This window comes from Cervus elaphus, chromosome 24 (genome assembly GCF_910594005.1).
Source record: "Cervus elaphus chromosome 24, mCerEla1.1, whole genome shotgun sequence".
NCBI lineage: Eukaryota > Metazoa > Chordata > Mammalia > Artiodactyla > Cervidae > Cervus > Cervus elaphus.
The window spans coordinates 12,621,178-12,648,313 of record NC_057838.1 but is presented as its reverse complement, the minus strand read 5'-3'; the positions used below and the strand labels follow the sequence as shown (position 1 = coordinate 12,648,313).

Below are 27,136 nucleotides of genomic sequence, written 5' to 3'. Positions count from 1 at the left end.
ATATTCATAGAAAATCTTTTTGCCACCTTGTGGTCAGTGGAGAAAGTGTAAGAAAAAGATAAAAGATGTTTTTGTCCTTCAAATATTTCTGTTTCTTGGTGAGAAGAATGAGGCTTAGAAGTTGTAAAATCAGATTTTAAATAATTTAAAATGAATGAAAATGATGTTGAAAACTGGAAGGGAGTAGAGCTTTCACTACTCAGAAAACTATAATACAAAGGACACAGTGGTAGTTTATGAACTGAACAGATATTTATAGAGAACGTCTATATTCCAGGTTTTTGGATACATTCTGACATTAAATTAGTGAACCAAGTCACATATGGACTATAGACCTGGCCCTCATGACATTGAGAATGGGGATAATATAATCATGAGTCAATAACAGTGATAATATTAAAATGACGGTTGCAAAATTTCTATGAACTAAAGTTATATGATATTATGAGAACATATGCTAAGAGGATGTGACTTTAAGAGATCAGCCATGGAGGCGCTGAAAATGCAAAAGGATATATATAACTAAATCCTAAAATACTCTGAGACTGAAAAGTACCAGATTAAAACAGATTTTATCTTATCCACAGAGAAATAACAAATAATTTGGTAGAGCATCCATCTGTACTAACAAACTAAAAGAAGCCAGACAATAAAATATTTTAAGTGCTGAAAGCAAGTGTCTGTCTTTCTACATTCATACTCAAATGAGTTTTTCTTTGAGAATGGACAAGTGATATTCTCAGATAACTGGAAAGAGAGGTAGAACTGATGAAGGGTTTATATCATGCAGAAGAAAACTGAACCATAAATGAAGAGTGGGAGCAAAGAGAATTGTGAGAGAAACATTGATAAACCTCACTATAGTTAAAAGAATATGGATATGAAATCATGGTTAATATAATTATAATTATAATCACACATGATATAGATAATATTTAAACTTCATTATTAAAAATTTATTGTTAATGATGCTTTCTCTACCTGTAAATGACAGCTTATAATTTAGAAGCAGAATGTATTCATAATTAATATATCCTAAGTTCCTTTAATTATTTAATAGCAAAATAGATACATTGATTAACAAAGACTAAGTTAAGACAAGAATGCATATATGATGTAAGTGAATTTATTAAATATAGATAATAGAATGTGCCATAATCAGATAAGGAGTAAAAAGAAAAGAAACGTAAAATATGCTTTAATTCACACTAGATGGGGAAAAAAAAACACACAAAGAAAATTTGTGAAAAGCACAAACTAAGTTGTTAGAAAATATTCAAAAGTGTCAATATCCACAATAAAATAAAGAGCACAGTGATTAAAAGGGCTCAGGACCTGAAAATGAAATAGTTGAAATATACATAATAAGCATAACAAAATAAAAACAATAAAATACTGCTGAATATGTGTGAATATCAGACAAATTAGACTTTTAGACTTTATACATGATAGAAGGGATAGAAACTATAAATGATAAAAGGAATAATACTAGCTCAGTACTTGACATGATCTGGCAACCCACTCCAGTATTCTTGCCTGGAAATCCCATGGACTGAGGATCATGGTAGGCTATACAGTCCATGGGGTCGTGAAGAGTCGGACATGACTGAGTGACTTCACTTCAGTAATAAAACCTCAATATTTTAAAATATAGAAAAAATAGGCAAATCCACATTATGTTTCTCCATTTTTATATATGAAAATTCAAACAATTGTAAGGATACTGAAGATCTGGGGAAAAAATTCACTATGTGGATATAATAGAACTCTATTCTGCTCAATTTTTATCTCTTATTATCACTTTTCAGCATCACAGGTGTTCCCCCAGGTATGCCTCAGGAGGAGATGCCAAAAATGTGCTGTAGAGTCCATGATATGGAGAGGTGCAGTATCTGAGTTTCTAAAACATAAGAAACAAAGCTAAGATCATGACATCCAGTCCCATTACTTCATAGCAAATAGATGGGGAAATAATGGAAACAGTGACACTCTTTATTTTCTTGGGCTCCAAAATCACTGCAAATGTTGACTGCAGCCATGAAATTAAAAGACACTTGTTCCTTAGAGGAAAAGCTATGATAAACCTAGACAGCATATTAAAAAGCAGAGACATTACTTTGCTGACAAAGGTCCATCTAGTCAAATCTATGGTTTTTCCAGTAGTCGTGTACAGATGTGAGAGTTAGACCATAAAGAAAGCGGAGCATCAAAGAAATGGTGCTTTTGAACTGTGGTGTTGGAGAAGACTTCTGAGAGTCACTTGGACTGCAAGGAGATCCAACCAATCAATCCTAAAGAAAATCAGTCCGGAATGTTCATTGAAAGAACTGATGCTGAAGCTCCAATACTTTGGCCACCTGACGCAAAGAACTGACTCATTGGAAAAGACCCTGATGCTGGGAAAGATGGAAGGCAGGAGGAGAAGGGGATGACGGAGGATGAGATGGTTGGATGGCAACACTGACTCGATGAATTTGAGTTTGAGCAAGCTCCAAAAGTTGGTGATAGACAGGGAAGCCTGGTGGACTGCAGTCCATGGGGTCACAAAGAGTCGGACATGACAGAGTGAACTGACTGACTGACTGACTGACAAAACCAAATGACCTGTTCTTTTAGCACAGGGAGGGCTGTTAATATTCTGAAATAACTTAAATGGGAAAGCAATTTGAAAAATATAGATACATGGGTTTGTATAACTGAGTCACTTTGCTGTGAAACTAACACAACATCGTTAATCAACTACACTCCAATATAAACTTATAATTAAAAAGATGAAAAACATGGCATTGCATGAAGATATTTCTTGTTAGTTATACTGACACTGGTGGCTTTTATATTAATTTATATTTTGACTGTGCATTTGAAATAGTTCATAACAACAAAAGCGAAACCACAAGACTAGTTTTATGTTAGGGATGTAAATTGGTTTAGAACATAAAAAGAACAATAAAATATTCAATAGGATATATGATATTTACATCAAAAGTCTTATGAGTGAGGAGTATATTGGATCAGTACTATCATGTAAAGATGTGACTTAGAGTAATAACCTGAGATTCTCCAACATATTCATCCTTATATAATTTGAATAAAAGAAAGCAAAAGAAACAAGCCAATAGATAAGTATATGCATAGTTGACAAGTTCCTGGAAAAAAAGATTGGAAAACATTAAGCTCTGGAAATCTAACAAATTGCCATTGCCTTAGCATCATTTTGTAACTCTGTTAAAACTCTGTACTCTTATGGGAAATGTGGATAGAATAATCTGTCCCTAATTAGTTTTATAGAACAAAGCCAATGCTATTTGATCTTCTGTTTTAATTTATATGTGGTATTATTTTAGTACACTGATTCATAGCTAACAATTTAAAAAAAATTTCTTCCAAGTCTCATAGGTGAATTACGAAAGACAGAGAATACGTCCATAGACAAAGTGATTTGTTAATTTAAAGTGCTAACTAACTGATCAGAGAATATGGATATACTACATACCTGTGACCAAATGTCTACTTTATTTGGCAAATAGATTCCCTTGAATCACTATCCTCATTGCTTTTTTAACATCTTTGTTCCAAAGGCTATAGATCAAAGGGTTTAGCAAGGACTCAAAAAGATATAAAACACAGCAAGAATTTTACCCTCTTCAACAGATGTCTCAGAAGGGGGCCTCAGGTACATGCAGAACAGTGTCCCATGAAAGACACTGACAGCTGTCAGATGGGACCCATGGGTAGAGAAGGCCTTTCGTTTCCCTTCTGCAGAGCGAATACAAAGAATGGCTGGGAAGATGAAAATGTAGGAGATGAGGATGATGGTGAGAGAACACGTAAGGTTGGAACCAGCCCCCAAGAACATGGCAGTCTCTTTGACATAAGTATCAGAGCAGGCCAGGACTAAGAGAGGTGGGTGCACACGGTAAAAGTGGTTGATTTCATTGGGTCCACAGAAGGTGAGATGGAGCATCAGGATGGTTTGGGCAAGACCATTTGCAAAGCCATAAATATGAGGAGCAGCAACGAGAGAGATGCAGACACCTCGGGACATCTTGCTGGCATGTAACTAGGGTTTGCAGATGGCCACATAGAGATTGTAAGCCATCACTGTGAGCATATAATAATCTGCAATCACCAGGGCAATGAAAAAGTGGAACTGTATAAAGCAGCCAAGGAAGGAAATGGTTTTTCTCTTGGATAAGAAATGAATCAGCATCTGAGGAGTGACATTGGTGGCATAACAGAGATCTACAAAGGAGAAGTGGCTGAAGAAGAAGTACATTGGAGTGTGAAGATTTGTGTCAGTTCTGATTAACAAAATCGTGCCCACATTACTGATGACTGTGATCAGGTAGATAACTAGGAAGGCCACAAAAAGGACAGGCTGCAAATCAGCTCGATCTGTCAGTCCCAGGAGGATAAACTCAGTCACCTCTGTGTAGTTTTCTTTTAACATTGCATTTGCTCAGCTTCCAACATGTTCTAAAGTAAATGAAATAAAACTCATTTTTCATTTTTCCATTACTCACATCATATCATCTGATGCCCACTCCTCTCATAATGTAAATGTATGTGAAATAAATAGCCTAGTAAGCATGAAATTAATACTTTGAATATCTAAATTAATACAGAGCTTCTTTACATAAAGACAATCACATTCAAATGCTTTTCTCCAAGTCTTCTCATAGTTGAAAAATCTTTATCTTTTCTGAAAATTGTATTCATGAATTACTTACAATTCTTTAAGCATTGCTTTTCATTGAAATTATGACACTTTGTTTTTCAATATAACTTATGATGTGGTATCTAAAGCATCAGTCATCAAAACTCATGTGTTTTCACAACTTAGTGGACTTAAGTTCATGGAATTGATAGGTCTTTATAGAACCCAGATTCTGTCTACCTGCCCCTTCAAACTCAAGATCACTTTCAGACTGGTCCCTCACTCTTCAATGCATATCCTCCTTCCCCACTCTTGTCTATCTCAGGGGGTCCTAAAATAATCAAATACTATTCAAATTTTAAGACAGCTTAAAATATCTTTTCTTTGTATTTTATAGCCAATTATTGGGGGCACAATTGCTTCGTGAGATACAAAATTAAATCCCAATTTTTAGGATAATGACAGAGAAGCATATAGTACATATATAATGTGTATGTTTGTGTTGGTGGATGGGTGTATATATATTGTATATCAGTGTTATTAAATATTCAAGTATAGAGTGATTGGGGAACAGAGATATTGCATTAAAATCTTCCTGGTGTGAGATATGTGGAATCTAGATAAGTGATACTAATGAACCTATTTGCAGGGCAGAAATAGAAATGCAGACATAGAGAACTGGCTTCAGACACAGCAGAGGAAGGAGACGGTGGGATGAATTGAGAGAGCAGCACTGAAACATATACATAAGCATATGTAAAACAGAGAGCTAATGGAGAGTTGTCGTACAACACACCTGGGGCTCTGGGACAACTGAGAAGGGGGCTGATGTGCAAGGTAGGAGGGGGTTCAGGAGGGTGCGTATGTATATGTACGGCTGATTCACATTGTCCTATGGCAGAAGCCAACACAATTTTGTAAAACAAATTATCCTCATATTAAATATAAATTTAAAATGCAATCAAAAAAGGTTGTCAACAATATCCTTGGATCATAATGATTTTGTTATAACTTTACCACATTTTACCTCTTGCAAAAAGTAAGTATAAATTCTAAAACTGGAATTTTCAATATAAAGTTCATTAAAGCATGCAAAAAATCATACTGAAAATAATCATATGATCCATATAACTGAGACAGTATGTAAGAAATCATAAAGTGCATCTCCAAACTTTTGTGCATGATGAAGGTGACCATGAAGATTATGATGGAAAAATCTACACTTTACTTTCATAGCACATAAGGGCATGTCATTGTTATAACGATTCATTAATAGCTACCATTTCAGTGATGGACAGAGGTCACCTTGTAATGTACTTAGTAAATGAAACACTCCTGCTTTCTTGCCCATGTGCATTATTTCATTATGCACCTGAGAAATTTAGACTTACAGCATAATAAAATACAAGTCTTCTAAATCAATGAAATCATAATCATTCTGTATTTGTCATAATAAAGCATTTTTGGTTCTGGGATTGTATTTTAGTGTCTCTATTTATTAAATTATTAATCAAAAGCCAAAATAACTAATACAGTAAACCCCCTACATACAGATATTCAAGTTGCAAACTTTCAAAATGTGAACATAGGTGTCAGCTCCTGTTTGCCAGCCACTGCACAGTACTAGTGAACTTTTAAAGGTACTGTACTTAAGATTGAAAGTGTTGTCTTTATTTTTGTGTTTGTTCTTTATGTGTGTATTATTTGTTTGTACTATAAACATATTACTGCACTTGTTATGAACGTATATTGCCAATTGTGTTAATTGGGTACTTAGGTTAACTTAGTTGGACTTACAAATTGTGATTAAAAGTGCACTCTCAGGAACTGCATCGAAACATGTATATTATCAAGGGTGAAACAGATCGCCAGTCCAGGTTGGATGCATGAGACAAGTGCTCAGGGCTGGTGCACTGGGAAGACCTAGAGGGATGGGATGGGGAGGGAGATGGGAGGGGGGTTCAGGATGGGGAACACATGTAAATCCATGGCTGATTCATGTCAATGTATGGCAAAAACAAACAAACAAAATATAATAATAAAATAAAATTTAAAAAAAGAAAGAAAAAATTTTTAAAAAATGCACTCTCAGAACTGAGCTCATTCATATGTAAAGGACTTTTTGTCTTTCCATTTATTTTTACTATGGGGTAATGAGGGATTGCAAGCAATGAGCATTCCAAATCATTTGAGTATTTGATGGCAATGACCTTCTTTTACAAAAATAGAATATACCATCTTATGCGATAGGGCAAAGAAAACTCAGGAAGAAGTATTTGCAAGTGGACAGAATTGTCTTTGGAGACTAACAAATTTGTACTCTTAACAGTCACTTGAGTTTCTGTCATTGGTCTAGTTCTTTTTCTACTATGATAGCACTCCACTGTACAGTTATAAATATTTGTACTCTAACAAAAATAGCAATTTAAATCAAGACATTTGCTAATTCATCAAAATATGCTTCAGGCCATCACTTTTTTTTTTTTTTTTGCTGTACCTTATCCTACCTGTGAAAGAAGAGTGACTTCCCAGTGATAGCATGGATGTGAGAACCTGAGGAGTTTATATCAGAATTGTCACAGAGGGACCAACTCCCTAGGGTTCCATTATTTCTCACAGATAGTCATTCAGACTATTAATAACCACTAAGGTTTCTTTTATTTTTAAAATCTTATGCTCATGAGGACACGGCAATTTGCCACTTCTTAATATCATCAGGGAATCAAATCTCCTGAAATGACGAAGCAATGAGATTCACTGTTTATTTTCAGTATGTATGCTGGTTGGTCTACATAATTCGAGACTTGACTTGGGGAGTGGGGTAACAGTAAGTTTCATTGTTTTCATCATGCAAGATAGAATAGTGCCTGGTATTTGGAGTTTTAGAGGCTAGGAAACCATTGGAAGATCAATTAAATTTTGTTAAATTTGAACTAGTTATTTCCTGATTCTGAGCCTTTTCATTTTTTAAAAAATACATATAAAAACACAATAGCTAAGAGAATTTCATTGTTGTTCAGTCACTCAGTGGTGTCTGACTCTTTGTGACCCCATGGACTACAGCATGCCAGGCTTCCCTGTCCATTACCATCTCCTGGAGTTTGCCCAAACTCATGTCCACTGAGTTGGTGATGTCATCCAACCATCTCATCCTCTGCATCCCCTTCTCCTCCTGCCTTTTATCTTTCACAGCATCAGGGTCTCTTCCAAAGAGTGGGCTCTTCTCATCAGGTGGCCAAGGTATTGGAACTTCAGCTTCAGCATCAGTCCTTCCAATGAATATTCAGGACTAATTTCCCTTAGAATTCACTTGTTTGATCTTGTAGTCCAGGGGACTCTCAAGAGTCTTCTCCAACACCACAGTTCAAAAGCATCAATTCTTTGGTGCTCAGCTTTCTTTATGGTCCAACACATACATACACACATTTACTACTGGAAAAACCATAGCTTTGACTATATGGACCTTTATTGACAAAGTAATGTCTCTGCTTTTTAATATGCTGTTCTAGGTTTGTCATAACTTTTATTCCAAGGAGCAAGTGTCTTTTAATTTCATGGCTGCAGTTGCCCTCCACAGTGATTTTAGAGCCCAAGAAAATAAGTCTGTCACTGTTTCCATTGTTTTCCCATCTATTTGCCATGAAATGATTGGGAACAAGGGTATATTGTAAATATCCAGATAATGTAAATTGCTGGCAATTCTTCCTTTGTCAGCCTGTCCCACCCAGAACTGTTGTCTTTTTCCATCTGAGATTGCTTTCTCCATCTGAGGCTGAATTCTTAGATTCCATCAATAGAACTACTTTAGTGTCTGGTTTCCATCTGGTTTTTCCAGTGAGAGAAACCAGGAACACAACAGAGGTGGCAGGAAGAGAGAGGTATCCCAATTTCATTTTTATATTCTCTTAATTTCATAATGAAATGGTAGGGTGGCTACAGTCCTTCCAAGGAAAATTCTGCCTGAGGAGTGTGTTGAATATGTGGCCTGGGACACTCTTCTTTGTTCTAGTTTCACTGGACTCCTGACACTAGTCCTTGTGTTGGCCACTTCAGTACTGGAATGGAAATTGCCTTCTGCAATTCCTCCAGGAACTTCATATTCTTTGTTGTCTTTAACATTTCCATGTTCTCTTTATTAAGTTAAATTTGTTTTACTAAATTCTCTTCAGTTAAACCATCTGAGTAGACTTTGGTTTTGTCTCAGGTCTCTGACTCAGACCAGAAGTTGTGCAATAGTTACTCAATAAATGTTGCAGTGGAAGAGAGATTTCTGTCTTCACCACTGAATCCTCACTTGGAGAAAGTTGAGCATTACTTTGCTAGTGTGTGAAATGAGTGCAATTGTGTGATAGTTTGAACATTCTTTGGCATTGCCTTTCTTTGGGACTGGAATGAAAACTGACCTTTCCAGTCCTGTTGCCACTGCTGCATTTTCCAAATTTGCTGGCATATTGAGTGCAACTTCATATTTTAGAATATGAAATAGCTCAACTGTAATTACATCACCGTCACTAGCTTTGTTCATAGTGATGCTTCCTAAGGCCCACTTGACTTCACACTCCAGGATGTCTGGCTCTAGATGAGTGATCACACCATCATGGTTATCTGGGTCATTAAGATCTTTCTTGTGTAGTTCTTCTGTGTATTCTTCTCACCTCTTCTTAATATTTTCTGCTTCTGTTAGGTTCATACCATTTCTGTCCTTTATTGTGTCCATCGTTGCATGGAATGTTCTCTTGGTATCTCTAATTTTCTTGAAGCAATCTCTAACTTATTCTTATTCAACTTATTTCCCATTCTATTGTTTTCCTCTCTTTCTTTTCACTGATCATGTAGAAAGGTTTTCTTATCTATCCTTGGAGAAGATTCCTGAGAGTCCCTTGGAATGCAAGTTCAAACCAGTCAGTCCTAAAGGAATTCAGTCCTGAATATTCATTGGAAGGGCTAATGCTGAAGCTGAATCTCCAATATTTTGACCACCTTATGTGAAGAACTGACTCATTGGAAAAGACCCTGATGTTGGGAAAGATTGAAGGAAGGAGGAGAAGGGGATGACAGAGAATGAGATGATTGGATGGCATCACTGACTTGATGGGCATGAGTTTGAGCAAGCTCTGAGAGTTGGTGATGGACAGGAAAGCCTGGCATGCTACAGTCCATGGAGTCAAAAAGAGTTGGACATGACTGAAATGAACTGAACTGTATATATATATATATAAACACACATGTATATATGCATATATATATATATATATAGGAGAAATGTATATATATATATATATATATTTCCAATATTCAGGATCTTCATCTGTTAAAAAGAAATCATAATTTCTATCACAGGGATATTGTAAGTGTTAAAGAAACTGTTACTCCTTACTAAAGGACATGTGTGTTCATTTTGAAATGCTTAGCACAGAAATGTCTCGTATCTAATAAGTACTTAGAAGGTGATATTAGCTGTCTTACTAAAAAAGTTGTAAATATATGAGCTCTACAACCTGGTAATGTAAATAAATTCTGAAAATACAGCTATTTAAATTATCCATAACTGCCTCGATCTACCATATATGTCCCATTCAACTGAACAGGAATATAGGAAAAATAATATTTTGAAATATGTTTTATACCGAATTTAATATAAAGCCAACAATTCTATTTGTTCAACCTGAAGTTAGGAAAATCTCAAAATATTTGCAACTATTAAAAAGATGTAGTCACAGTTTGTAAGGTTGAAGTCAATTGGAAAAACATTTGCAAGCTCATTGCAACTTATCAAGCATTATAAGGTTAGTCAGCAAATTCAAATTTCTACAATGAAGCCTATGGATCACCTTAATGAAGAAACAATTTTTTAACTCCACATTAAAATATAATGTCTCCCAACCAAAATATTTAATATAATAACAGGCATATAAGTTAAGTGATATAAAATATGAGGTAATTATCAATATAATTTTATAGGTGAGCTTTTACCCATATCCACAAACCAACTGGACTGAAGAGCATTTTCAGAATGACATAATAGTTTATATGGATTTTGTTTTTCTACAAAGCAGGGTCTTTGTCCACTTCACAAAAACAGTGCATTATTTATTCTTTGCATGTTTATGATAACTGATATACAAATATTTTGCATATTTCTCTCATCTTTTGAGATAAGTATCTTAATGACCCAACATCTTTAATTATTGTATTACCTGGGTTCTAACATCAACATATAATTATATAAAAGGACTTGTGAAGTATGCCTTTCTTTGAAAGAGTAGTTTTGGACTTAGGAGAGTCTATTGTTTAAATAAACTCTTTTTGTTGATTTTTCTCTTTAGGCAAATGCCTAGCCCTTCATATTTTAGTCCTTTTTTCCCACATATGACTTAAGAGAACTTCCAGCCCTGGAAAGGGAGTCTGTAATCTGCTTGTTATCTTTGTGCTTCTTTCTGATCTTTCTTGGCCTCTAATCTGCAAGGTTGATGTTTGTTCTGCTGTTGTCCACCAGGATGTGGGCATCTTGTGGGCATTACTCTCTCCTGATTGGACGCAGCCTGCTAATCTTACCTGCTGACCCAGCTGCATCTTGACTTTTAGGGGAATTGCAGACTTAAATCTGTTCTTTATATTTCCTTGGACCTCTCCTGGAAAGTTTGCTGTGTGGGAATCAACTTCACTGGCTACACTTCCCAGACTTCAAATGGTAGCTATCTTCATATTCCTCTATTTGGAAGATACTAGAAATTTGGAAATCTGGCTACTGTTCATGTCTCATAGAGACTGAAATAACTGTGGGAGTATTAAGTCAAGTCCAAGTGTAAACTGTTTAAGTAAGCTGGGCACAAACTTCAGCTTGCTTTGGCTGACCAACAAATTGACTCAGTACTGAAGCCTCTAGCAAGGAAACTGGGACAACCGGTCTCAGAGAGATCTGCTAAGGCTTTGAATCATCTTTTGCTTTTTCTATCAATTACTAGTATTTCTTTCCCCAGAGGTATTATTCAGGGGTATTTATTTTTCCCTATCATAGTCCCTGCTTTTTAATGTGAAACATGAATGGAAGATAGAGATTGGAGAGGAAGATTGGCTTAGTCATATGCAAGATATAAAACTACTATATTATTTTTGTTTTTCATAAGAGTATTATAAGGAAACTGGGTCAGAAATACTAGGAGTTGACTCTGCTTTCAAATATTAATGTAGATATGATCTTAAAGATTGAATATTATATGTTATCAGGAATCATAAATTAAACACATCTGTGCTGATGTCTAATTTCATTGAAATTATCTCCAATTAGATCTGAATGTCTAAAAATAGATTCCTTGCAAATTGCATTTTAATCCATAAGATGAAATTATCTTCAATTACTAGTGAAAATGAGGTAAAGTACAGTTTACATGAAATGCCAGTAATTCAAACCCTCTCTCTAGCATCATTGTTCAGTTATTTATTCAATGTTAGTGTTAGTTTCTCAATCATGTCTGACTCTTTGTGACCCCATGGTCTTAGCCAACCAGGTTTCTCTTTCCATGGAATTCTCCAGGCACAAATACTGGAGTGAATTGCTGTCTCCTTTTTTCATGGATCTTCCTGACCCAGGGATCAAAACCTGGTCTCCTCTATTACTGGCAGATTCTTTACCACCTTAGCCACCAGGGAAGCCCATGGTGGTTTACAGCCTTACAAAAAAAAAAAAAAAAAAGGTGTTTATTCAATATCTCTTTATTAAACATTAACTATACACTCAAAATGTTTATAGACTGCTACAGATTGCTACTCATGATATTAGGGCTTCCAAGGTGATTCAGTGGTAAAGAATCCTCCTGCCAATACAGGAGATGGAGACCTGGGTTTGATCCTTGGGTCAAGAAGATACCCTGGAGAAGGAAATAGCAACCTACTCCAGTATTCTTGAGGGAAATCCCATGGAAAGAGGAGCCTGGTGGGCCTACAGCCCATGGGATTACAAAAAAAGAGTAGTATACAACTTAGTGAATAAACAATAAAGGGAGCTCAGGATATGGAATTGACATTAATTTTGTCCTCAGACACTTATATCCTTAAATAGAATAGTTATGAAAGGAGGCATGTACCACAGAGGAGGCAGGGAAACAACAATGTGAATTCAGAAGAAGGAAACACTATTCTAGCTGAAGATAAACAGATACCATTCATCATTAAAAAAAATTATCTGCTTGAGAACTATTCCTAGTATTAAAATCAGTACTATGTGTTTTTGTACTTACTAAAAGACAATTTGCGCATCTAATGATTAACCCATAAATAAAGATCCTGTTAATTAAGAAGTGACTTTTGCTGATGCCTCCAGAGGGAGCACTGATAATGTCCCTTAGGTGATTTTGTGATGAAATCTTCTGGCAGGAATCTCCCAAAGTTAGCCTTTCTTGTATAAATCCTCCTATTTAAGGGACCTTCGTGGAGCTAAGAAATCACAGTCCCTTCATAGGTAAGTCTAACAGTTCTGAAAATCAAGAACTCTTTAGAAATATTGTTTGATATTTCTTCTTTGGAGCATAAAACAGAGTTAGTAGTGAGTGTTAAGAATTGCCACATGAAGACCAAACAGTAGGCAGATCAACCCCAGTATTTTGGATGAAGGCAATAAGTGACTTGTGATGTACTGGGAGGTCAAGCAAGTCTTGCAACCATCCTTGACCTTAGTTACAGACCCATTTCACAATCTATGTGAATTTCTAAATCCAATTTCTAAATCACAGGTAGGATTTAGAGTAGGCTTACCTGTGGAGCTTTAGCAAATTCTAGGTATTCAAGAAGTTCATACATCATACTTCCGTTATAACTTTTTTTTTCCTTCAAGCTTAGAGCCTTAGAATTTGGCACAAGAAAATATACTCCCAATTTATATGATAATTTTGCACATTATTTTTAAGGGATGAATTTAAAGGAATTTGGGTACATGAGTGTAAGATTAAAGGTGAGAGGGAAAAACAATGTGAACACGTTTCCTTTTTCACCTGCAAGGTCTTGCATTAGGTTTTCTGCATTGAAATGTGGTAGCTTTGGTGTATCCAGGACTACCAAAGCAGGTGCACATTGCTTTACTCAAGAAGAATATGCTTCGCTCTGCTGTGCTTGTGTCCCTTTCAAACACTGCTATGGGTTTTATTGAACTTCCAGCTGAATCATCCCATTTGGCCAACATTCTTAGAAAAAAATTATGCAGGATTTATGGTTTTTGGATTTCATCCCCCTGCGTTGTGTATAGACCTTTAATTCATACCTACCCTAAGCATAAGCATCGTTGTTTTCAGTACTTCTACTCTCTGAACTGTAATGATGTTATACCTTTAACTGTTATCTTTTGGAAGAATATTCTTATTCCTCCCATTTTCTCACTCACCTTCCTCTTTGAATGAAGAAGAAGATCTCAATAATTAACACAAGCATTCTGTACAGGCATTTTCACTACCCTGAATACTTTGTGCTAAGTCACTTCAGTCATGTCCGACTCTGTACTCCATGGACTGTAGCCCGCCAGGCCCCTCTGTCCATGGAATTCTCCAGGCAGGAATACTGGAGTGGGTTGTCATGCTCTCCTCCAGGGGATCTTCTAGACCTGGAGATCAGACACACATCTCTATGTCTCCTCCATGGCAAGCGGGTTCTTTACCACTCAGCCAATACTTTAGTGAGAATGATAAAAATGAATCCTTCTCCTTCACTCACTCACTTCTGCTAGTAACTTGGAAAGTAACTATACTAACTCTACTTTTACGATGGGTGTTTCCCATGTGAATCCCAGAAACTAAGCCCCAAATTGCATGTAATGAATAATAGAATGGTGTGATCCTTAATAAATTTTTCTCTTCTTTTCTTTCCATTTCTTGAGTGCAAGACAAAATTGTGGAGTCTCTCAGAAACATATTTTCTTTACAAGCTTTGTGAAACCAACAGAATATTATACAGACTGAAGTCAGAGGCTGGAATTTTGCTTTAATCAGAATAATAGAAAAAGAACTTTGTGTACTGTTGATGACAGCAATTTCCATAATTAGGAGGAGTTTGTGGCAATATCTCAGAAATCACTGAATGGGGAAAGTGTAAGTTTTCAGAGGGTAAATCTATGTGTTAAAAACTTACTTAATTCAAGCATATCATTTCAGTTGTCCCATGCAGCACTTCAGCCCTGGCCATGCATTAAAACCCTGTAGAAAGCTTGTTAAATATGCCAATGTGTGTTCTGACCTCAGCTGAGCTAATGCTCAAGGATTGGTGCTATTAGAAACTCCACATCTGATTCCAGTATGAAGCCAGAGTTGATAACCCCTCCTCTGAGTATTATATTTATGAAAAAATGAATTTAATAAAGCAATAGAGTTGTCTTTTAAAAAATGTGACCATTCTATGTCCTTCTGGACTTGTTAAGTTTACTGTAGTGATTAAAGATAACTCATTTTTCAATCAGCTTTTACCTGTTTCCAAGGATTCAACCAACAAGTTTTAGCTGTTAATTATTGAGATTTAAAACATGTACAACTATCACTAGATTGTGTTATTAAAATCACCTCTTATTTGTGCTCCCTCTAGAGAATTTTGTAGTAACTCAGTCTCCATTGGCAACATCTGGGAGGCAAGAAATATACATATCATGGAAAATCAGCTGATGTGATTGGCAAAATTACCTCACCAGTTCATCATTTCTACAACTAATGGATACTGTTTTCTTGACCATAATTCAGGCATTCACCCAAATTCTGGGGATATAGCACAAATAAAGTCCATTCCCTCCTGTGACTAGTATTCCAAGGATGGAAGGGGTTATAAAAAATAATACTTTTAGAAGTGATAAATGATATAAGAAAAATAGATCATGATGCTTGATTAGAGAGCTATTTGGTATTGACTAATTTAGAGAAGAGGCCTAGGTAAGCTTTCCAGAGTAGGTGTCATGAGAAGAGAGATCTAAATGAAGTGATGAAGTGAATCATTTAACGATCTGAGAGAAGAACATTCTAGGCAGCTAGAACAGTATGTGCAAAGGCCCTCAGGTAGTAACATAATAGTCATGTTTAAGGCACAACAAGACAGTCAATGTGGCGGGAAAAAAGGGCCAAAGAGAAACTGATGGAAAAATTTGGAGAAATGTATGAGAAGACATCACACAACCCCTTGCGGACCCTGATAAGAAGTTAAATTTTAAGCCCAAGTGTGATGGAAAGTGTAGTGCCATTTTACCAGGTCACCAACATAATGTGATTTGTGTTTATAAAAGATCAGTGGCAATCTTATATTCCTGGATATGTTCCAGTGTCTTCTCATTTATACTCTATGGAAACTTGAATAGAATTTGTATACCACTCTTATGTTAAAATTGTACAAATCTTAATTACATTGAATTGGTTCACAGTGCTTTTCAGTCTAATATATCCTTCTACTTCTTTGTATATTCATTCAATTAATTTTTGAGAGTTTGATATGAAAATACCAACTAAAGATCTTAATTTACCTATTTAAAAATTCCAATATATAGTGGAAATATATATAACTTTGATATGTATTTTCCAAGGATCCTGCAAGTGTGTTAGCATCTTTTCATAATTTAAAAATTAAAAGAAAAAGTAAATATGCAAAAAAATAAAAGATAATTGGCTTATGTTGGAGGATAGAAGATTTCAAATGTGGAAGAAGGAAAATCATTATAGTAGCTTAGACATTAGAGTAGCTTAGATTTGACTGGTAGCAGAGAAAATGCTGACAAGCTGCTGAAATATTCAATAAGTAATGTGTTAAAGGTAAAGCAGACAAGACTTTCAGATAGTTGAGATATAAGGTATGAAGTCAAAGGTATGAGATTAATTGAAATGTGAATCTGAAATACACACACACACACACACACACACACACACATACACATATATATGTAATATAAAATAAACTGAGATGTGTGAATTAATAAGAAATTAGTGAGGGGCTTCCCGGGCAGTCCAGGGGTGAAAACTTCTCTTTCCAGTGCAAGGATACCAGTCCAACCCCTGGATGGGGAGCCAAGATCCCATGCCTTGTGGCCAGAAAACCAAAGCATAGAACAGAAACAGTATCGCAGCAAACAGTGAAGATGCTAAACACAGTGTACATCAAGATAAAGAGTGAGAGATCAGTGAGATCATAGTGCGGACCAGACAAAGAAATAATCCTGTACTATCTACTGTTGATTTGAAACAAAGGAAATGGGAGGGACAGAATATCGAGGAACCGGGAGAAGTTTATTGCTGCTGGGAAGTAAGTAAGAAATAAGGAAGAAACTGAATCTGAATAAATGTACACAGGCTCTCAAGAAGAGTATACTACTCTGATTATGGAATGTTCACCTTTACTGACAAAAATAGAACCAATGTACAGAAAACCAACCATTTTCTCCATTCCTTGATCCAGCATTATGTCATGATCAAACAAAGGCAGTAGTTTGTTTGAGCGTCAGTGCTTCCTAGTCCATAGACTAATGAGGGACACCAAAGAGTTAAGTCAGATTCTATACATTTTAGTAGAGATAAGTGGAGATTGCGGAGCAGCCTGCATTGATGCTGCATGGACTTCAAAACTTGCTCATGAAATAGAGTATCCAGTTTACTCAGCATCTGAGGCATCTAGTGGAATTCTTCCATCTCTCAGGGTAGTAACAACTTAGATCTCTCTTTTGAAAACCAGTTTGTCTTAGTGCTGATTTATTTTGTCTATTTTTGAATTTCATACAACCTATTTCTTTTTATATCTGAAAACATTTCTTCTCTTATTAGAGAATATGAAAATGGATACATTTCCCTCACACAATGGCACAGAGGCAACTGAGTTTATTCTGCTGGGACTTACCAGTCAACAAGAGCTGCAGCCCATCCTTTTTACGGTGTTTCTCCTGATTTATCTCATCACCCTGACTGGGAACACTGGGATGATTTTATTAATCAGATTCACTCCCCAGTGCAAACCCCCATGTACTTTTTCCTCACCCATTTAGCATGTGCAGACATTTTTTACTCTACAAATGTCTTTCCTCAGATGCTCGTTAACTTCTTATCAGAGGAAAAAATCCATTTCCTAGGTGGGGTGCCTAGCACAATGTTTTGTTTTTGTGACTGCTTCTTACTGAGCATTACATGCTTGGCGTTATGGCCTATGACAAGTACATAGCAATCTGCAACCCCCTGCATTACAGCGGAAGGATGTCCAGGTCACTGTGCATCTGCCTGGTCACTTTCCCCCACCTCTGGGGGTCTATGGTGGGCACAATGCAGGTAATATTGACTTCCTGCTTGTCCTTTTGAGGATCCAACACCATCAACCATTTCTACTGTGCTGACCCGCCCCTCTTAATGTTGACATGTTCTGACACATAAAACAAACTGCCTTGTTTGTGTGCACAGGGATTCACCTCACAGGATCCCTACTCATTATCCTCATCTCCTGCATTTTCATTTTTGTCACCATTATGAGGATCCATTCCAGTGAAGGGCAGTGCAAAGCCTTCTCCACCTGTGGCTCCCACTTGACAGCTGTCACTGTGTTCTACGGGTCCCTGACTTGCATGTATCTGAGACCCGCAAACAAGCAATTTGTGGAACAAGGGAAAATTGTGTCAGTGATTTGCATTTTTGTGAATCCCATGCTGAATCCATTTATCTATAGCCTCAGGAACAATGATGTAAAACAGGCTTTAAGAAGAATATTTATGAGAAACCTTGGTACAATGAAGAAGAGTTCTCTTTTGACAGTTTCCCAGTTTAAAAAGAAAGGAAGGAAGGAAGGAAGGAGGGAGGGAGGGAGGGAGGGAAGGAAGGAAGGAAGGAAGGAAGGAAGAAGGAGAGAGAGAAAGAAAGAAAGAGAGAGAGAGAGAGAAAGAAAGAAAGAGATAGAGAGAGAGAGAGAGAAAGAAAGAAAGAGAAAGAAAGAAAGAAGTGTCTCAAAAGCAACCCTAGAATATACATCTTGCCTGGAGAATCCATTCCACTCCAGTATTCTTGCCTGGAGAATCCATGGACAGTGGAGCCTGGAAGACTACAGTCCATGGAGTCGCAAAGAATCAGACCTGACTCAGCACACATGCACACTCACATACATATTTGCAGAGCTTGGGATCGAGTCTAATGGAAACAAAGAATGGAAGTGTAGTTTGGAAGAAAATGCAACAACAGAAGTCAGTTTCTTATGATTAAGCAGGTTTAAGCTTTTAGTCTCACTCAAGGACTCATTTTCACTTGCTTGGCATATATTTCTTCCTTTTTCTTCCTAAGTCTTCAATATTGAGCAACACTGAGGTACTCTTACCAGCAAAGCAATGTGTATTACAGTATATTTCCTCAATAAGAAGCTAATTTACTTCCCTGTGATATATGACATATTCCCTTAATGAAAGCTGATTATCCTCTCAAAAATCTCATTTCTCTAATCTTCAATGTGTGTTCTGAATAAACCTTTGATGAATGCTTGTCTATATCATTTGAATGTAAAACATATATGTTTTATCATTGTTGTTCACTCAATCATGTGAACTCTTTGGACCCCATGGACTACAGAACACCAGACTTCCCTGTCCTTCACTATCTCCCAGTTATTATTTGAAACAAAGCCCTGATATTGTAATTTTAATAATCTAATAATTTATTTCATTAGCTTCCTTTAATCAAAGCAGACACCCTTATGAATGGAAGTTACACTTTCCTGACTTGGAGTTTTCATTTCTTATATAAGAGATTTATATCACTTTTTCCTACAATGTTAAAAATTATTGTGCCATAATTTTACATATTACCTTTCAGTTCTTGTCTATCCACAAACAATTTTAAAATAACAGCTATTCTAATATGCATGGAAACTTGGTTTTAGTGTTTTGAAACTAAGCTGTATTTTCCAGACTGCTTGATAATCTTTGGAATTGATCTTTATTTAAAAGCATAATGTAAATTAACATTGATATGGCACACATATTTCACCACTTCCTTTTAACGAGTTTTTGTTTTTTCTAACTTTAGGAAAATATGCATATAAGTTATGGCTTCTAGTGTAACTATTACATTATGGTAGACTTCCACCATTTGATTCTTAGTTACCTTTATATTATTATTTTCTTTCTGGATTTAGTCATGTATGACATCAACCCCAGCAAATGAGTACCATAATTTTCTCACACCCTTAATAACACTGGGAATATCATTTTATTGTGTGAAGATAGTAGACACAAATGCAACAAAGAAAACATCCATGTATCAAAAACAACTTATTGGAATTCAACTTTTATTTATTTTGCTATTTCTCAATTTTATAGTATAGTATCATAGCTACTGTGATATTTAATCTCAAGAAGAAAAAATCCTTTACTTGGATGAATTTTCTCTCGAGAAGTAAAATAAAAAAAAAATGGTTCCAGATTAAAAAATAATAGAAATATTGATACTTGTCTTTGTCACTCACTCTTAACAAACAAATAAAGACGGCTTGTTTACCCTTGAACATCTCAACCTATTCACAAGCACCATATTTTTAAAAGGAAAAGGGAGCTTGAATTACAAGGACCTTGGATCACCAACCAGTTGAATACTTTTAGAGAACAGATTTTGAACCCCTGCTTTTTTCTCTTTTCATATTCCAATATTACTTTTAATAAATAAAGATCCTTTAATTTTATATTTTGGGGTTGGATGAGTTTGGAAATTTTCATTTTTCATTTTCTTGTTTATTTAAATACAATAATTGATTATCATGGAAAATTGGTACACAGAAAGAACTAATTTTAATTTTCCTTAAGCCTAGTATTTTACAAAGTTATCATCATGTACATACCTTATCCTTCATAAAGTAACATAAAATACTTTGACCTTTTCTTAATTGGAAACTTCTTTAATGTCTGTGTAACATTCTAATGCAAAATCTGTCACGTGATAGTCAAATTCCTCTTTAAGATCACAACCAACACATCCTTCCGGGTGTTCTAGTTACGCACGTACAGCCTCTGGTCTGTCTGGTGTCTGCCTGCGCCTAACCCAGTACTGAATGCAGGTAGTCCTCACTTTGCCCAGTGCCAAGGTCGCTTAAATCCACATGAAGTGAGGACACATTTCCAGGTTCTATGGTTTCAGTTAGGTGAGATCATGCAATACGAGGGCTGTCTGTTTTAATATGTCACTTTTTTCCTTTCTCTCAAATATGAAACAAATATTATAATGAAAATCTTCACTTAGTTTTCTCATTATGCTTCTGCACATGCTTAAAATTGGACTTACTGAAAGTGTACATTTTTAAGACTCTTGAAACATGTTAAATAAATTTCTAGAAAAAATGTGTATTATTATTTTTCTTGACATAATCAGTGTATAAAAGCGCTGGTCTTTTTAAACTCTCTTAAATACAGATACACAAAGCAGTATCTTAATTCATGTTTTTATTAACAATAATTTTATTCACTAATTTTAACATTTGTTAATTTTTATCAATTCAATATGCATAGCCTTCAATATGTCATTTTTCATATCATTTCTATGAAATTAATAACATCATATTTTTGTACTATTTTCACTTTTTCTCATTTGCAATAAAATCTTTTGTCAACTTGGGTGGTGCTCAGTTTTAAATTATTTTATGATAAAATCCAAGAGACTCACAGACTTAGAGAACAAACCAATGGTTGCCAAGGGGGAAGGCTGGGGCAGAGAGAGAGACTGGGAGTTTGGGATTGACATGTGCACATTGTTATATTTAAAATAGGTAAACAACAAGGATCCTGTGTGTTAGCCCAGAGAACTCTGACACATGTACATATATAACTGGAAAAAATATTATATAGCTAAAAGCATCTGATTTATATTCTTCTGGGATAAATTTGAAAGTGAAAAATATTGAAGATGAATTTTCTCTGTGCCTGCATCCTCAGTGGCTTCAGTCATGTCTGACTGTTTGCATGACCCTGTGGACTGTAGCCACCAGGCTCCTCTGTCCGTGGGATTCTCTGGGCATGAATTCTGGAGTGAGTTGCCATTTTCTCCTCCAGGGGATTTTCCCCACCCAGGAGTCTCTTGTGGTCCCCACATTGCAGGTGGGTTCTTTACCACTGAGCTACAAGGGAAACCCAGATTTTCTCTATAAGAAATTAAAACACCAATCTATAGCAAGTTTAGGAATTTTGCTTAAAATGCAAAATATACAATATAATATATTGGCTTAATCAACATACTGGTTAAAGAAGAAATAACAATGAATGCATTTAGTGTACAATGAAGATAACATCACAAATTAGTGAGAGATAAAAGCTTGATAAATTGTAGGAAGAAATAGATGAAAATGTGAGAGAAAAGTTATACGCAATATTACAACATACAATAAAATTGTATCTAGAATGAAAGTGGAAGTGAGAGTGTTACTTGCTTAGTTGTGTCCCACTCTTTGCGACCCCATGGACTGCTGCCCACCAGCCTCCCTGCCCATGGAATTCTCCAGGCCAGAATACTGGAGATGGTTGCCATTTCCTTTTCCAGAGGGTCTTCTCAACCCAGGATCAAATCTGGATCTCCTGAATTGCAGGCAGATTATGTACCATCTGAGCCACCAAGGAAGCCATATATAGAATAATTCGAGATATCTCTATAAAATATGGCAATGAAAAATAAAGAACATAATATAATAACTTGTTTTACTACAGAAATTGTGTATAGTGGAGAAAAGTCATAGAACTAAAAACAGAAAAAAAAGCTATATATATATATATATATATATTCTCAGGGGAGGAATCATCAGAAATAAGATTGATAGCAAAATCAACCAACATAATGTATATCATTTATTTGTTAAACATTTCTTCTTTTGTTTTAATTAAAACATATTCCTTCCCTAAGAACTTCAGTTGAGAAAACAAGGAAATAAATCATTTTAACTGATATTTTCTAATGTTTTTAAGGTACATTTATATGATTACTCTCAAATATTAATTAATAGTCATAAGTATAAATGTTCAATGCTTTCTGGAGAAAAATTTACCTGTATAAAAACTTAGGCAGGTCTTTTAAAAAATTCAAAATCTTTAATTCAAAAATTATACATTTTGAATATCCTCAAGAAACAGAGGGATATGTACATACAAATGTGAGTCAATTATCAATATAAAAAAATGGGATATATTGATATAATGAAATAATGGTTTGCAATATAAACTAAATGAAAATATACATATGCCAAATGCTCAGAGCACTTTTCTTTAACAGGAGATTACAAGTAAATTGTGCTTTCATTCCAAAATTGAAATTTAATTTTATCTAGAATATTTCAGGGATTCCCTGATAGCTCAGTTGGTAAAGAATCTGTCAAGATTTCAGTATTTTTCAATTTATGTATCTTTAAATGAATTGCAATATTTTTGTAATTAAGTTCAATTCTTTAATTCTGTGTATTATACCACATTAAAAACAATGTTCACTAAAAATACATAGTCCGTAGAAAGTTACAAGCACAATACTATCAAGTAAAAATTAATCTTCAAACTTATACATGGAAAGTGCTTTGAATTTTGTCATATTAATTGTAAGAATAACTAAATGTTTTAACTTATTGAGAAAATAGAACAACTAAATACAGAAGCTATTCTTTGATTTGGGACATACTACTGATGAATGTTACTCCCTCATTTCTGTCTGCTTTTTTATTTATTTATAAATAATGTTTTTGATAGAATTAGCCTCAATCAACTGAGACTTAAGAATGAAGTCCTGGTTTCTAAAACTTGAGGTTATTTGGATGATTTTCTGGAAAGTGATTTGAACACATTACAGTAAATATAGCAGTTCCTTTCATATGACCACTTATTATTGTGGTCTTAGTTAAAATTGGAATGCACAATATTGGAATACTTATGTATGTACAGAATGTGAGAGTTGGACTATATAGAAAGCTGAGTGCAGAAGAATCGATGCTTTTGAACTGTGGTGTTGGGGAAGACTCTTGAGAGTCCCTTGGACTACAAGGAGATACAACCAGTCCATCTTAAAGGAGATCAGTCCTGGGTGTTCATTGGAGGGACTGATGCTGAAACTGAAACTCCAGTGCTTTGGCCACCTAATGTGAAGAACTGCCTCATTTGAAAACACCCTGATGCTGGGAAAGATTGAAGGAAGGAGGAGAAGGGGACGATAGAGGATGAGATGGTTGGATGGCATCACTGACTCAGTGGACATGAGTTTGAGTGAACTCCAGGAGTTGGTTATGGACAGGGAGGCCTGGCATGCTGTGGTCCATGAGGTTACAAAGAGTCGGACATGACTGAGCAACTGAACTGAACTGAAGCATTCAAGGCCATTTAAAATTCAATATATGTTTCAATATAGAACAATATAGCCCACTAATAGTGCAAGGATCAGTGTGGATGAATTATGTATCTTTTTATATAACTTTCCTTGCTACTAATTTTCTCAAAAGACAGCTTCCCATGTATCTCAACTGGAAAAGAATCTGACTGCAATGCAGGAGACCACAGTTCCATTCCTGGGTTGGGAAGATCCACTGGGGAAGGGATATACTATCCACTCCAGTATTCTTAGGATTCCCTGGTGACCCAGCTGGTAAAGAATCAGCCTGCACTGCAGGAGGTGTGGTTTGGATCCCTGGGTTGGGAAGATCTACAGGAGAAGGGAAAGGCTACCCACTCCAGTATTCTGGCCAGGAGAATTTCATGGACTGTATAATCCATGGGGTCCCAAAGAGTTGGACACGACTAAGGGACTTTCACTTCTCAAAAGATATTTTGGAAACTATTGGAACATACTTGCCTAGAAAATAATGAGCAACCACTTTTGTATTTTTTTTTAATTGTTAGAAAATTGTTTTACAGTGTTGAGCTGATTTCTGCCATAGTTATGAACCAAATAAAACATCACTGTTCACTTTCAGAAAGATATCTACACACCTCTTCATTTGTATATTGTTTTAGGGCATTCTTGTGTCTACAGAAGCCAATTGCTAGGCTATGTTTACTCAATAAATTTATTCTAATTTAGAGCAAAAACATGAAAAAATATATCTAGACTGCCATTATACTATAATAATGACTGAATTGGATCCCTATTCCTGGAAGCTCATAAGCAGGTGTTGAGACTTCATTTTCAAAATTTCAAACCACAACCAATATTTATAATTGGGTAAAAAGTTTCTCAGGATATCTATAATATTGGTTGGGGTGAAATTTATAAAAAATTTAAAGCTATGGGTGATCCATGTACTTCAAATTTCCCTGAAGTGATTCCAGTGACTAGTGAGGCACTGGAGTGATTGCTCTATATCACACATTGAAGAAGAAACTTTTTTATAAAGTTTTAAAAGAAGCTAAAAAGCAATCATCCTATTTTGAGCCTCACTATGGCTCTGTAGACCATTTAATTCAAAGAAGATGGATTGGCAATGTTCACATCAGAGTGAATTAATATTAATATATTACTTATCCCCAAGTGAATAAATTTAGTAAAAATATTAAATGAGCTTATTGAAAACATTTGTCTTTAAAGTATAAATTTTGAGGAGAAATATGCAATATCAGTGAGAACTCATGAAGATAAACTAATCATGATGATAGACTAATAGGTTTTTCCTTTGAAGGAACCTCTGTGTTATTACAGACACCTTAAATATGAATAAGCACCTAAACTGTAATTCTATGAAAAAAAAGTTACCTTAATCATATGCCTCATGGCATGGATCACATGCTTGTTCCTTACACTGTAGATCAATGGGTTCAACATTGGGCTCAAAAATGTATAAAAGACTGCAATTATTTTGGACTCCTCTACAGAGTTCTTAGATGGAGGCCTTAAGTACATGCAGAAGAGGGTTCCATAAAATAGAGTGACTGTTGTCAGGTGGGAACCACAAGTAGAAAAGGCTTTGTACCTGCCTTTTGCAGAATGCATCCTCAAGACGGCTGCAATGATGAAAATGTAGGACAGAAGAATGATGAAGAGAGAGCTTGAGAGAGTGAAACCAGCAACCACAAACATTGACATCTTTTTGACATAGGTGTCAGAGCAGGCCAACATTATCAGAGGAGGATCAGCACAGTAGAAATGGTTGATCTCAAGGGAGTCACAGAAGGACAAATGAAAGGTCAGCAGGGCCTGAGAGAGGCCATTGAGGAGACCACAAGTATAAGGGACTGTGACTAGAAAGATGCAAACGTCCTTGGACATCCTGGTGCTGTAATGTAGAGGGCTGCAGATGGCTGCATAGCGATCCAAGGCCATTGAAGCAAGGAGATAAAGTTCAGTGATCACCAGGGCAATGAAGAGAAGACACTGTGTGAAGCATCCAGCATAGGAGATGGTCTTCTGGTCTGAGAGGAAATTGTGCAGCATATTTGGAGTAATATTGGAGGAATAGCAAAGGTCTACAAAGGAGAGGTGGCTGAGAAAGAAATACATGGGGGTCTGGAGGTGAGGATTGGCCCTGATGAGCACGACCATGCTCAGATTTCCCACCAGTGTGATTAGGTAGATCACCAGGAACACCGCAAACAGGGCCTTCTGTAGTGCCGGGTCATCTGTGAGTCCCAGGAGAATGAATTCAGTCACTATTGTGTGATTTGGGGAAAACATATTCTTATTCCTTGAGAATTGAAAGTGACAAAGAAAGTGAAGAATTCTGTGTGATACAGGCTCTGCATTCATTCCATATCTTTAACATTTACTCATTGATCAATTCATCTATGAAGAAATTTCTATTTGGTTTTTCAACAAATTCATCAGGATTTCTGCACAAATATTGAATCCTATATCTCAGTACTATTCTGGCTTTTCTCACTATATCTCAAGCTCTCCCTTGTTTGTATATATACATATATCATTAATCAAATATTAGTATATAATATTATATATTACATACCACAATTTTATATCAATTATTTATTAATATATTAATTATATATGTTATAATATTATTTAATATTATATATCAATTATTACAATTTATATATGATTATATATTAAATTTTATACATAATATATTAATTATAATATTAATTATTCTATGTTGATTATTAACAATATATATTAATAAATGCTATGATCTTGCATATTATATATATGCATACATTTATATCTTTTAAGGGGACTATACTTTGATTTTTTTTTCAAACTTTGTGGGAACAAAAAGCCAAAGATATGAAAATCAGGTATGAAAAGCAACAAGGCATCATCAACATCAAATAAACAAATGAAGAAAACTGTATTTCAAGAGCCCCATCATTTCCTACAGCCTATTGTTTCAGATCCCTCCAAGCAGCATTGGACTATAAAGTGAGAACTGTGCTATGAAGAAAGCTGAGTGCCAAAGAATTAATGCTTTTGAACTGTGGTGTTGGAGAAGACTCTTGAGAGTCCCTTGGACTGCAAGGAGATCAAACCAGTCAATCCTAAAGGAAATCAGTCCTTAATATTCATTAGAAGGACTGATTCTGAAGCTGAAACTCTGATGCTTTGTCCACCTGAT

At 35.6% G+C, this 27,136-nt stretch overlaps 1 protein-coding gene and 1 pseudogene across 1 annotated transcript; both read right to left on the bottom strand.

Moving 5' to 3' along the window:
* Window positions 1-3,512: 3,512 nt before the first annotated feature.
* On the bottom strand, window positions 3,513-4,450 carry LOC122683280 (annotated as a pseudogene).
* A 13,618-nt stretch (window positions 4,451-18,068) lies between these two features.
* LOC122683211 (olfactory receptor 5M10-like) lies at window positions 18,069-26,244 on the bottom strand. The gene is made up of 2 exons (XM_043886823.1): window positions 25,327-26,244; window positions 18,069-18,215 (listed from the first exon to the last, which is right to left on the bottom strand). Exons 1-2 carry the CDS (start codon window positions 26,242-26,244, stop codon window positions 18,069-18,071), a joined length of 1,065 nt encoding a protein of 354 aa, XP_043742758.1.
* Window positions 26,245-27,136: the final 892 nt, after the last annotated feature.